The sequence below is a fragment of the Hippoglossus stenolepis genome, chromosome 21 (assembly GCF_022539355.2).
Source record: "Hippoglossus stenolepis isolate QCI-W04-F060 chromosome 21, HSTE1.2, whole genome shotgun sequence".
NCBI lineage: Eukaryota > Metazoa > Chordata > Actinopteri > Pleuronectiformes > Pleuronectidae > Hippoglossus > Hippoglossus stenolepis.
This window is the reverse complement of record NC_061503.1, coordinates 12676350-12689688: the sequence shown is the minus strand read 5'-3', so window position 1 is coordinate 12689688 and position 13339 is coordinate 12676350. Positions and strand designations below refer to the sequence as shown.

General features: G+C 43.5%; 1 protein-coding gene across 2 annotated transcripts in view; it reads right to left on the bottom strand.

The window, feature by feature from the left end:
* Positions 1-13339, bottom strand: part of LOC118100345 (A disintegrin and metalloproteinase with thrombospondin motifs 3) — a 45820-nt gene that overhangs the window by 6777 nt on the left and 25704 nt on the right. Inside the window, exons 6-15 of one of the 2 annotated variants that reach the window (XM_035145317.2) lie at positions 11643-11799; positions 9237-9342; positions 5508-5651; positions 5193-5325; positions 4710-4823; positions 4371-4519; positions 3524-3696; positions 3215-3348; positions 2392-2515; positions 2038-2118 (exon numbers count right to left, since the gene is read on the bottom strand). In XM_035145317.2, the coding sequence (XP_035001208.2) occupies positions 2038-2118; positions 2392-2515; positions 3215-3348; positions 3524-3696; positions 4371-4519; positions 4710-4823; positions 5193-5325; positions 5508-5651; positions 9237-9342; positions 11643-11799 (1315 nt within the window). The remainder of the gene's footprint in view (positions 1-2037; positions 2119-2391; positions 2516-3214; positions 3349-3523; positions 3697-4370; positions 4520-4709; positions 4824-5192; positions 5326-5507; positions 5652-9236; positions 9343-11642; positions 11800-13339) is intronic. The other variant, XM_047338255.1, reaches the window with a different exon arrangement.

Here is a 13339-nt window from a genome sequence, read left to right as displayed (position 1 = left end):
CAAACGTCCTTTGCCACACAACACAGTGTTTTCCTTTAAGAAGGGGGAACGTGTCAGTATGTATTTTGAGATGTTTGGCGTTGTGGTTAGCCAACAGTAATTCCTCCAAGTTGTGTGTCATCTCTTCTTCCCATGAGCTAATCGAAGCCAGAAAGGAAAACAGCGGAGAAGAGAGGAGAGGGAGGGTTTGGCTCAACGCCCCGGAGATCTGGACTCACAGAGAGAGAGCTGCTGAGAGCACAAAGAATACCAGTCCGTCGCCACTTCACATACTGTGATTTGTGAATAGGGGCTATACGAATAAAATGGGATTTACTGATTGACCTGGAGACGTAGTGACATGCATTGTGCTGCAAACTGCATTTACTGTACCTATGAATTATCCATGCAATGTTCCAACTGCTCAGCTACAGTCAATCTCATTGACGTGACATTCTATCGCCGATCAGATGTCATTTTGTTCTTTTCACGTTGGCACTTGCTAATTGCATGTCACATATCCCCCGAGGGAAATAATATTCCTTGTTAAAAAGCTAATCACATTAATGGTGTTTGTTACATTAAGATGGAATTTAGGAAGCAGTGCAGCATGTTGATTTAATAATGTTTGATTTTTCCGATCCGGCAGAGAAAACACAGGCGCTGCTGGAGCCTTTTCCTCACCCGCAACTTTACCTTGTGACTTGAATAGAAATGTGCTTCTGAAAGCCTTTCAGTGTATAACTGTGTCAAAAGTGTGTGTAATGCAAAACACCACAGGGGGCATCCCTTCTGGCTACAGATACTGTAAAGTAAATATATATATATATAACCTTATATTTCTTCATTCTGTTTGATTATGAACCGTCCTGAAACTCTCTTTTTTTCAAATATGCCCTTAGAGCTTCAAAGTTAGCTCTGAAAACTCGCTCCTTCATAGAGGAATGCAGATGAAGCCAGAGTGGATTCACAGTGGTTACAGTAGATTTCATACAGTGCACTTCTCTGCGGCATAAACCTCTTCTCCACCACAGATTTCTTTTTTTTTTTATCTTCAGCATGTCCCAAAACAATCCTCACTTTACTCACTAAAGTGCTATGGAGTCATTTTTTTAGTGGGGCTTCTGAGAAACGGTATGAGGATAAAAACATCAAGGTCGTGGTTATTATCTGAGCCGTTTCCAGACATGAGCACCGGAAAATGTTTGGAAAATTGGGTCCGGAAATCTTTCGGAGTTTGCCTTCCACATACAGTATGACGAACGCAGCAGGAAATTCTCAGAGTCTCTCACACAAATGTTTTACTGTACGCAGCAACTGACTGAGATGTTTGCGTTCTCAGATACAGCCCCTCTGGAAACATTTAGGAAAATGTACGGAGTTCATCGTTGCACTAAAAGCCGCTTTGTCAGTACCATTTAAACAGTTTCTTAGACCTTTTGTGTTCTTCAGGCATTAAAATGATTCAATTCAACATTTCAATTCAGTCCCTGAGCAATTTGATCAGACACTTAAAAGCTGGATCTCTTAGATACTTCACTTTGGGTGTAGGACTTCACTGAACCCTATTGTGCAATCTACAGGCTGTACAAAACCCCCATAAATAATCCTACGTCACACTGACTGAAAAATATTAATTGATATAAAACATGATAAAGTGGTTGGTTTAAAAACTAGTTGGTATTATCTGGCAAGTAGTGATTGTGTCTAAGGTATATCGAGTGATTTTTCATCGGTAAGAAATAATTTAGGAATTACACAGAGTTTTTGACCATGCAGTTTGACCTCAGTGTTCAACACAACGTCACATCCTTCCCTGAACCTCGTACAATTGACCCTTGCAGCCTCAGAGCAGTCCAGAGATTCCAGAGAGACGGGAGCAGGATGTTGGGTATGTGCTGGAAAACTCTGAGTCCCCTGTTGGAGTGAGTAACAACTGGGAAGTCCACTACTCGGTAGTAATGCAATCTCAATCCCATTCACACACATGAAATCTTTTAAAAAATGACATTATAATCACACCCCACTTCTTTTGTCTTCCAGGGTTAAAACACTCACCGATGATGTGAGGGGAGGTGTCGTTCTCTTCAATAACAATGTGGCGAGCTCCTATTGGGATGTCGAACATTTTCAGCATTCCTGACAAGACAAAGAGACGCAGCAAGGTTCAGCCGGGAGCCTTAAACAGTGGGGACTTATTCTGGGCTGTAATAGCAGCCAATTATTTCTGAATCAAGACACTGAGACTGAAAATGTTGTCCTTTGATGATGGTTTGGGATACAGGCTGTGGTCCGTCATAGCAGACAGAGACGATGTGTTTAAGGCCTCGGGATAAGCCGTGTAATATCATGACTCCTGTGAGACAGAGCCGCTGATCTCAGCAGTTCTCTGTCCGCACAGTTGATGATTACCGTTCTTCTTTGGCGTCTTGGTGAGCGTCAGCTTCACGGTGCGACAGTGTGAGTTGTCCCCCTCGCACACTCCGCACTTGTCCTCTTGTTTATAGGAGCCGACCTCCTTGTCGCAGCCAACGTGCTGTGAAGTGGGGCGGGGGCGGGGGGGGGGGGAGATAGTCAATCAAATCTGCATTTGACTTTTACACAGTCTTAGGTTTAAGATGATACGTAGTGGAAACACACCCAGACATAACAGAGCGCAGCCAAAACAGTGCGGGACAGGCCTGCGACAGCGAAAATCCCAACTTTATGCCCAAGGTGAAAATTGAGACAAAATAATGTCTGTGTGTGTTTGTGTTGGAGCAAAGAGAGCAGCGTTCACGATTACTCACAGTTTAGTTAACAAATATCCCTGCAGCTCTTTCCAAGGGCACCACTTTATTATCAAAGCACAATTTAAAAAATGGTTAAGGCCCTGTCGTAATTACTATTATTATATTAATAATAGCTATAATTATACGTAACAATAATAATGCACTCGAAAGTCAGATTCAATACAGAGCTGAAATAAATGAATAAAAAACAATGCGACACCCTCTCTGGTGTTCGACCTTGACTGTACAGGACGGTGTGCGCACAGAGTTCGAATCTGCTGAGGGAGGAACTCTTCTCTGCGCTAAACCTTGAATGTGACATTTAGTCATTCTTAAATTATTCATTGGTTTAGGATTTCTCAGTGAAGGAAGTGAAGTAATGAACCATAGTATTTTATACTGTATATTTTAAAACTGGCTGTATTTGTGTTTGTCGGTGCACGGCGTTTTCGTAAAAGACGTACCAGACACTCTCCTCGAGCGCACACGCTGAAGGGGTCTGAGTAGCTGCAGCGGGTCCCATCATGCATCACCTGGTTCATGAACACCACCTCTCCTGTTTCCTTTGACTTGCAGCTCAGCTCGCACTTGCGGCCCTCTGAAAACAAAGAAACACACACCCCTCGTTTCAGATCTCCGACAACAGCACGAAGAACACAAGTCAGATAACGGCACGGAAGCAGCGGCTCCTGCAAAACACCCAGCGTCGACTTGTTGCTTTGGCTGACCTCGGAGAGAGCGAGCCAACCTTGCATCACCCTTCACAGACTTACCATCTGGGTGCTCATATGGCAGCCAGGTGTGCTTGATGTTCTTGTGGTATTTGTTGCTCCTCTGGACGCACTGCTGAGCACGGAAGTCCTCGTAAGGTCCAGCACACTCCTCGGTGTTGCACATCTGGTAGTCAAAAGTCGAGCCGGGGCAATCTCGACCCCCGTAGGCAGGCCTGGACCGACACGAAAACACGAAACCACGTTTACCAGCGTGACATTCTAAAGGTTTGATCTTCAGGGGATGATTTCAAAGTTCTTAGGTTGAAATCTGATCCTCCCTCATTCTACACATGCATTGAAAATCCTTTCTCGAGCATATTATAGTAATTTATAAAGAGGATAAACTGGAAAAAGAAATCGAAGCCATGTTGAATGGTAACTGAACTGAAATTAATTTAATATTTATGTTAAGAAAATCATTAAAAGAAAGCTTCACAAGTGGAAGGCGCAATGTTTTTTTCCCCAAAACTTATAATTTTTGTTTTCTGAGGGTGTTTTTGTGTTCCAGATGTGAGCTTCCCTTTGTGTATTGTATTGTGAGGGAGTCCTGTGCTTGAACAGCATGTTTTGTCATATCTCTACTACCCACTTACTTTGCATTACACCACAGAATAAATTAAGCCATTATCTGAAGTCTTGCCTGAAGATAAATGCTTGATTACAACCCGTGGGGATGCATTGAAAAAGGAAAATGTTATGACATTAAAAAATAGAGCTTAAATGGAGTTAGTGTATAGTGGCTCACACTCCGCATCAACAGCTGGATCTAGTATCCAGTTACATTTGACAGTATGCCGTCATCCTCTCTTGGGTGAACCACACAGAGTCAGTTCCCCTCGCTACTCACGGAGGGTCGTTGCACTGTCTGCTGCGGGAGCGAACGCCACCGCCGCAAGTCCTGGAGCAAGAGCCGAACTTTGACCAGGAGCCCCAACTCCCATCGTGGCCCTGAGGCTGCTGGCTCGATCTCCAGATGCAATGGCCCTTGAAGCACCACTGAGAAGACAAGAGAAAAGACAGACCTATAAGACTGAAAGAAAGATTGTAAAACTCGAACTACCGACTTTGAAGCCGTGTCCAGCTTTTCTTTTTTATTGTCTCGACTTCGTTTCTTTAGAGAGCTCCGCTTTGCAATTATTGTGCAATGAAACTGATCATTTGAAGCAGATTCAGAGACATTCCTCACCTTTCCTGGTGCACACTCCGTCCCATCCACTGGAGGTCCTTTTTTAGTTTTACAAAAGTACTGGTTGTCGGGGTGACTGCACCACAGCTGCTTGCAAGGGTCGTAGGTTCGAAACTAAACGAGAAAACAGCGAGTTATTCTTGTTGGGAATGTTTATGAGTGTACAAAGTCGTCATGCTGGAGCAGGAAAATCCACTGTTACTGTACCTCGCTAAGATGAGGCGCCTGAAACGTTTAATACTCATCAGAGACACATTTGTGATTTTCTATAGGAAATTGTTGCCTCTGAGCCAATCCCATGCGAAAAACCTTAATATATTCTGCATTTATACAGTAGTGTCATCTCATTTTATTTTGATCCCTTGTGAGGTGATGATTGTCGATGAGAGGGGACCTCAGAGTTTCAGCTGACTCGAGAGCGGACGAATCAATAACGTCAGTCAACAAATAACTCTCGGGACTTAACAGGTGTGCGAGACTTACGGCTGTGCACATTTTATAACCGACGCCAAAGTCAAATCGGCACTGCTCGTCCATGGAGTAATTTATTCCGGGGAGCTCGGGAAGCTTGGGCCACTTGTGCTCAAAGGGATCATCCAGCAGGCAGTCGTACGAGCTGAGCAGAAGACGAGAATGACAGTCATAAATGTGCCGTGAGGTCTTTGGAGAGATGAAGGAGAAAATTCTTTAAATAGAAAAAAATCGATAACACATAGAGCCGCTTCACACATAAGGTGTCCCAGCATTACGCCCATACGCAATCAGGAGAAATCATGGATTTGGAGAAGCACAATGTACTGTATGTATCGATTGAGCTCCTGCTTGCTGCATCGCGACCAGTGATAGCGGTGGAAAGCCGCTTGGACGAGTGGCGCCATGATGCTCCCCATACTGGTCTCATCAGCACAGCGGTTGCCCTGGCCGTCGTGCTCCATGCCCAGCCTGACGGAGGGAGGAGAAGGTTTATTGAATAGGAGGGGATATTCTTGCAGACACTTCAGATCAGATGTCTCCTCATTCGAATGATTAAATTACATTAGCATTAATCACACATATCATTAATCACTGATACTCTGAGGAAATAAAATCCTTGAGTAAAAGGGACAACTGGTCAAAATATGAGGTAATTCCCTGAAGAAAGATTTGAGCGATTGTGTTCAAGATAATTCAAAGTAACATCAGGCCGGATGGGAGATGATACTCCCAATGCAAGTAATGTCACAATGCAAGCTCTGATTCCTTTGCAAAATGTGTGCTGGCTGTGACTCATTTATGTGAGTGTGTGCATTGTCGATCACGTCAAAAGCACGATTTTCATGTTCAGGGTTCTGCGTACTGAGTCGAGCTTCACTGAACTTTGAATAAACACTTGAACAGCTATTTGTGCAGCAGCGGTGGCGCAGCTTCAAGGTTCTGTGGACTGAGACCCACAGCCAGTCTTTACTTTGATATCTGTCTCAATTACTGGAGGTTACAGTTACAGAGAGAAAGATACAACCAGAATATGCACAGAACAAGAAAACAACCAATTAAAACGGGATTAGGCAGCAGTTCCTTTTATTTGGGGCATGTGGCTCTGATCATCCTAGAAGACTTGTTAGAGAGATATCCTGCAATAAATTACGTTTATCTGTAGCTGGCGTGGCCAGTGATATATTCGTGTCTTCACGAGCAAGTCGCTAACTTTGTCTGCCATTAATAATAAACAAAACACAATATCCCTGTGTGATGAGAATATTTGAAAAATGCTTGTCGAGATGAGCAGAGGCGTCAGACGAAGGGTTAATAATTACATGAAGACCTCTTCACCTGGAAAAAGTCATGTGAAGAACTATTGATTAAAGCTGCTTTAAGTCAATAAACCGGCCAACTGGAATTCTATACATCGCTTGTTTTCATTTACGTCATCTGTTATTGTACGTTACCATTGTAAGGCGGCAAGCTCAAGACTGTGCTCCGTTAGTCGTCACCTATGTGCGAACGTGGGTGTGTGTTTGTGTGTCTGACAGAAACACAATAATAAAGGCTTTTCACTTTTTACTCAAAAAGCAGCTGTGTGGGGTTTCCTCTTTTCTAGTGTGCAGCTTTATTACAATAAAATATCATCCAACTTTTATCCTGTTCAGGATCATTAAAAGCTGAACAGGATTTCCCAGCGTGCACGAGGAAAACACGGCGGAATTCTCACCCTGCAGTTTACCACACACCTCAATGGAGACCAGGAGCACATATCACAGAAAAGGCACATGGGTTTTATTATGAGATGAACTGAAGTCATGCCTCGTATGATGGGAGCATTTGAAATTGAATTGGATAATATTAATGAACAGCAACAAGGACTATGGAGCAGATCTCAGATTTGGTTGCTTTTCCATTTAAAACAAATCGTCAATGTCAGTCTGGTGCACTTAAGGGCTGCGTTGCTAAACTGTGGGGCACACGTCAAATCTGGACGCGTTCAGGGGTTAATTACTTGCCTCACACCATGCACACAATAAATTGATGGATGGAGATCATCCATCTGCACAGCACAGTATTTACCCTCTTGTTTTTTTCGACATCTGGGATAAATGTGAGAGTCAGTGTGCTGATTAAAGTGTCTGGATGAGATGTGTGCACATATTCCACGTGACATCAATCACATATCTCCTCTATGAATGGTTATCTGGATTGTTAGCAGTGACTCATCATTTATAATTTATAATCTGTTCAGCCGTCTGTTAGATCTTAATTAGCTGAAGTCACACTGTGAGTCTCATTATTGTCACTGGGGTTTGAACGTCTGATGAGTAAGACCGTGTTTACAGGAGATTGTGAAGCAGTGACGTCAAGATGATACTTTGTTTAACTTCCAGGTCGATAAGCTGTTATATTCTTATCAAATAATTTATAACATTCATCACTCTTTTCAGTTTTCACTGATTCACAATGGTAAAATGAAAATACTTTAATTTACCAATTTTGGCTTTTCTGTTTTTTACTGCAAGTCGACCCTGTTCACTGGAGTTTGAAAGAAAGTGAAAGAAAAGGTGAAAAGGGTAATTTTAGTATTTAATCCAGGGTCGATGGCTCAACGTGTGATTCCTTCTATATAAATCAACAAACAAGCAAAGAGTGATGGAATAAAACAAAGCAGAAAACTCAACTGGAGAGCAACTCTTTGAGGGAAAGAACACAGCTCATAAACTGGACTTTTCGGTAACTTCATATCGCCACTTTCTCCTTTGCTTAAGAAACTCTTAATCCTCTTAAAAGCCCTCCTCCCTAACCCCAACACTTTTTCATCTCCCTTAAGGGTAACTTTAAATGTCGTCATCAGGAGCAGCTCTTTCGGAGGATTTATGAATACAGCCCCAGGCCTGTGAGCACTCAGATATAATATAGAGTCTGTCCTCTTTCCATTGTTAGAGGATGAAGAGGTGAGTGACCCGTTCTTTCATGTGATGGACAGTCGATCACGTCTGTCTGGCCAGTTTTCAATGCTTTTGCAGGGGGGGGTGGAGTTGACAGACCTTTAAATCCTCATTACACGAGAAAGCTTTCACCAAATCGATTTGGCGAGAGCACTTAAATGTGAAATCCAACAGCCGTGCACTCACCGCAAATGAAACGCCAACTTTTCTGCCGGCAACTGTACAGGGGGCATACTAGAAAGTGTTGCATTAGCTTTAAAGCATATGGTGAATGAAAATGTCATCGCCGTCGGAGCTGGGGACGTGACCTGACGTGGAATCAACACACTTTACCTATAGAATGATTTTGGGAAACTCCATCTCTGAGTTGAGACGAGAGGAAAAGAATCAGTTAAACTCTGATGCCCGCAAAGAAAATTATATAAAACTACCACAAGAATATTACCAACTTGTATTTAGAGGTTTGATTCTCAACTACAAAAAGCACCTCTGCATTTGGTGTGTGCTGTCATCTCTGTGGTCGGCTGTGGCTGAGGGGGTAGAGTGGTCGTCCACCCATGTTGACGCCCCACCCAATAAAACCATCCACAACTCATAATCTTATGGGATTTTTTTGGGGGAGGAATTAAAGTAGTATGATGGCCACTTTATTAGGTACAGCAGCACAATCGAATGCACACCCATGCAACAGTCTTACCGCGAGAAATTCCTCAACAAAACTCACAATTTTCATTGTTTGGTGACATTGTTATATTAATTCATTTACAGTCAATGTTTACTGCTTTTAAAAGTGGTGTTGCACAAGACAACATTATATTAGAAGTGTTTTTCTTTTATAATGAGGGCAGCAGAATATTAGAAACTTAATTATATACAGCTCAGTTCAACAACAGCCACTTGTTGTTGCCTCAGTTATGTAAGTTATTGAATAAACACTTCAACAACACAACAATACGCAGCGTGATGGGCATGTACTGATCAAGTTGTAGAGGTGTACATGATGAAGTGGATACTGAGTGAATGACAAAGACGACAGAGCTATATATATATATATACGTTGCATTAGGAGCCCATGAGACTCTGCCGGGCGTGTCATCATCACACCGTTACTCACACGTGGCCGGTTTCGTGAGCCACCACGAAGGCGGAGGAGAAGCCGTCCTCGTGGTTCAGAGTGCAGCTTCTCAGTGGGTGGCACATCCCCGTCACTGGAGCGTAGCCTGGGCGAGAGAAAAAAGACCACACAGCCCCAATAATCAAGCACCAGGATGAAGGAGAGAAAGATAATCTCGTCATGTGACACTGTTGAACTTAAGAAGCGTAAGTGACACAGGAGCGGTCGCTGTAAAGGTCTCAATCTTTTCTTGACATGGGGAACGATCATCAGAGAGACCATATATCTATATGTTCTAAAAAAAAAACAGGCTGTTAAAGGTTTTGCCGTCTCTTTCCTTGATTAAACCACATATCTACACTTGTTTACTGCTTTTGATCTGAAAAATAAGGGCCCAGTTAGGTAGCAACCCTTTGAAAATACAGTAAACCCTTATGATGTACTCATGAGTCTCCGACTGAAAGCATCTGTTCATGATGTATCAGATGATGAAGCATCACTGGTGTTTGAATTAGGTCTGTACTTTGGAAGAAAAGTAGCATTCAATGAATATAAAGTACATCTCCAGGATTTCAAGGGACCTCGCTTAACGTGTATATGTGTGTGTGTGTGTGTGTGTGTGTGTGTGTGTGTGTGTGTGTGTGTGTGTGTGTGTGTGCCTGCAGCCCTTCTGTGACAGCTTGTGCGCCAAACATCGCCTCACGAAACATAAAGAAAGTCCCCAAAGAAAACAGAACAGCGAGCTCCGCAGCCTGTCGTCATTACCCAGCAGACGTTCAATCAATTTCTCACAAACACACACACACGCACACACACACACACACACACACACACACACACACACACACACACACACACACACACACACACACACACACACACACACACACACAGTAAATCAGGACAACAAACTTTAAAGCAAAGCACAAACATTTGAACATAACTCGATCAAGAGGTGTGCAGCGATTCAGCTTAGTGCGTTTGGGTTTTGGTTCAGAAGCGCCGGCCTTTCCTTTGGCAGCTTTCAGATCTGTTTTTTTTTTTTTTCATGCGTTCTGACTGTCAGAAGATTCATTTTTGGCATGCAGGTAAAAAGCAGAAAAAAGCAGCAGCAGGCAGCCGGTGGTGAAGCGTGAATGTCAGGTTATCTCTGTTATTTCGGTCACAGCCGGATGACTTGATGAGAGCTGCTCCCACGTTTGATGGCTCCGGGGTCGATGGACGTATTTAGTGCTGCGAGTGAAACAGTGAGACATAAAAGCAGATGTAGAGCGTGACCCCGTATCTGAAAGGCAGATATAAGGAATCCAGGGGAATGCAGGTGACATTCCTATAAAGTAGGCAGCTTTGAGAACTTTGCACATTGACGTGAAAAGGTTCAGAAGCAGCAGCCCGGTAAAAATATATGTATTTCTCTGTAGCTGAGGAGAGAGATGGACAGCTACTGAGCTGCAGATCAGTGATGAGGACTCGTTCTCAGCAGAAGCTCGTCTCCATGCGCTCTGCAGCTTCGCCGTGAAAAGAACAGAAGTTTCTTCTGTACGTCCGACAGCTCCATGTATCATGTGTGTGGATATACAATCTACCATCTAAACTTTTGACAAGACGGCGTGATGTGTGCTCTCGACCCCGTGACACGGCACGCAGTCCAGGCCAGCGCGGTGCAAGGCGCCATAGAAACCAGGCGTTGTTGTGAACACAAGGCAACGGCGGCTATGGCAACGTAGGGATGGTTGACAAGCAAACCAGGTAGCCTCTGGTCGTCCTCTAAACATGACACGTGTGCTTTAAAAAAGTTAAAAAATATACACAGGTCTCTGCAAAAATATTGAGTGTGAGCACAGAGGATGTGTGTTCATTCTGGGCCCGGTTTCTGCGGCAGCTTTTTTGCTGCTCACTTCAAAATTTGTTTTTGAAGGGCTGAAAAAAAGAAATACAGCGTGAGACAAATTCTAAACTGACAAAACAAACATGTATGATGCAAAACTGCTCCCGGTGGATGCATACATGTGTTATTAGGATTCAGAATGATCTATAATAGTAATCTCAATAAACACACAAAAAAAAAAACAGTTAGATAAATAAATGACCATCTATTATCATCATTTCTGTTTTTCTCTACATGCCAAAAATAAATCCTCTTCAGCAAAATACATTTTTCATAACCAGGGTGGCCACAACGTCAAGTCAGCAAGGTTTTGGAAAGCTGCTTAATAATCGGTCTCCTGTGAGGTCGCCGCTGCCAGAATTGGGTTCGTGACCTCAGCTGCAGCCTCAGCTTGTTTTTTTTTTTAAGTTTCCATTGACCTTACCTGGGCCAAGACTTGAAGCCAAACCCCTGAGTGTGAACGGAAGCAGATATCAGCACTCAGTCTGCACAGTCCTCGATCGAGAAAAATACAGTACCTTGCATACCTGCAGGACCAAAATCTTGCCTTGTCAGGAAGATGGCGTGGTCGTGGTACTCGGCGTGGTCAGGGTCGCGGCGCTGCTGTGTATTGGCCCACCGGCACACCTGCTCCAGGCTGCGGGATGGGTTGCCACGCTCGATCAGGCTAATCGACTGCGGAAGCACAAGAAGCGGGGTGGGGGGGGTTACCACTCAAGGAGTGAATAGAAAACAAATTGCTCACTTTATCAGTTCCCTATTTAAAGGCCATCGCTCTCACTCAGGTGAAAGACAGCGACGTCTCAGCATTTATGGATGGAGATAACTTTTACATCGATTTCCCTGGGAGAATCACAAAGTGGAGAACATCTGCTCGGCGAAAAAAATATACAAAAATCTATAAATGGGACTCGATTGATTGAGTTTAGGCTCCATTCGTCTTTCCCTGTCCACACGACTAATCATTAGTCAGAGAATCAAAGCTGGGACCATTGAGCATGTTTGTGGTTTTTACAGAAAAATTGGATTTTACGGTTCTTTCTGTGTATTTTTGGGTCCAATATGTCGATATACCATTCTACTCGAAACGGCGTCATTAACACCATGTTTTAACCTAAATGTTTTCCTCAGCCCGACATTTAGGCTTAAAAAAATGGTGTATACGATGCCGTTTCGAGTAGAATTTGAATGTCGGGGCTTGCGGACACTTGGATGACACCACACGAGCAGCAGGGAGACATTTTATGTTTAAGTGGTCGCACAGTTACTTCACAGTTGTATTGGATTTGGCTGCAACGCTGTTTACCCCTGAAACTCCAAAAGTGTTTTGTGGACCGAACCTCTTCACCCACCCCTCCATCGGCACAGTGCTGGGTGAATATTCATCTTTAGGTGAACAAACCCTTTTGAACTCCACTGTCATTGTAGGCAGAAGTGACTGGTGGAGTGTTTCTGTGTTTTGCTCAAAGTGTCACAGTTGATTTACGATTGCAGAGAGAAACAGAATCGTTTTTTTTCGGGTTTTTTATCTTTGTCCGCTGTGTTTTACTTTTATCTGCTTCGTCAACAAGGCTGAGTCGAGGATGAAATTGTGCGGTGATTGACAACAACAACACTGCTCATGCACAATGTGTGAGGCGGGGGTAAATGGAATGAAAGGATCCGGGGGAACTGGCAAAACATTTATCTTTCTTCTCCCCAACGTGTGTGTGTGTGTGTGTGTGTGTGTGTGTGTGTGTGTGTGTGTGTGTGTGTGTGTGTGTGTGTGTGTGTGTGTGCGCGCTGCAAGAGCCGGGCCGGTGACACATTCAACATGTCTGAGCTCATCTAATTGGTGCTGTGCAAACACAATGTCTCTGCTTTGGAAACCACACTGAAGAAGAGCAAATGTAAAATACCCTCTAGTCTCCAGGCCGCACTTGAGGAAAGATGAGTGTACGAGTACAGCAAACAATGACGGAGTCTGTCACCGCGTATCAGATGTTTCGTTTTATCTGCATTACTACAGATTTTGCAGCTTTCCAACAACCAAGGTGATACAGTTAAAATACTGTAGTAGGGGGAAATAATATATATGCAATGATTTTTTTACTTTGGTCAACAGCAAACTAGAAATGCAGTTAAACCACAGTAGGATATGAACCTTAGCAAAGGCCAGGAAGTACCATATAAGAACCCTTCTCATTAGTTTGTCTTTATGTGTCTCCTGGCTGAA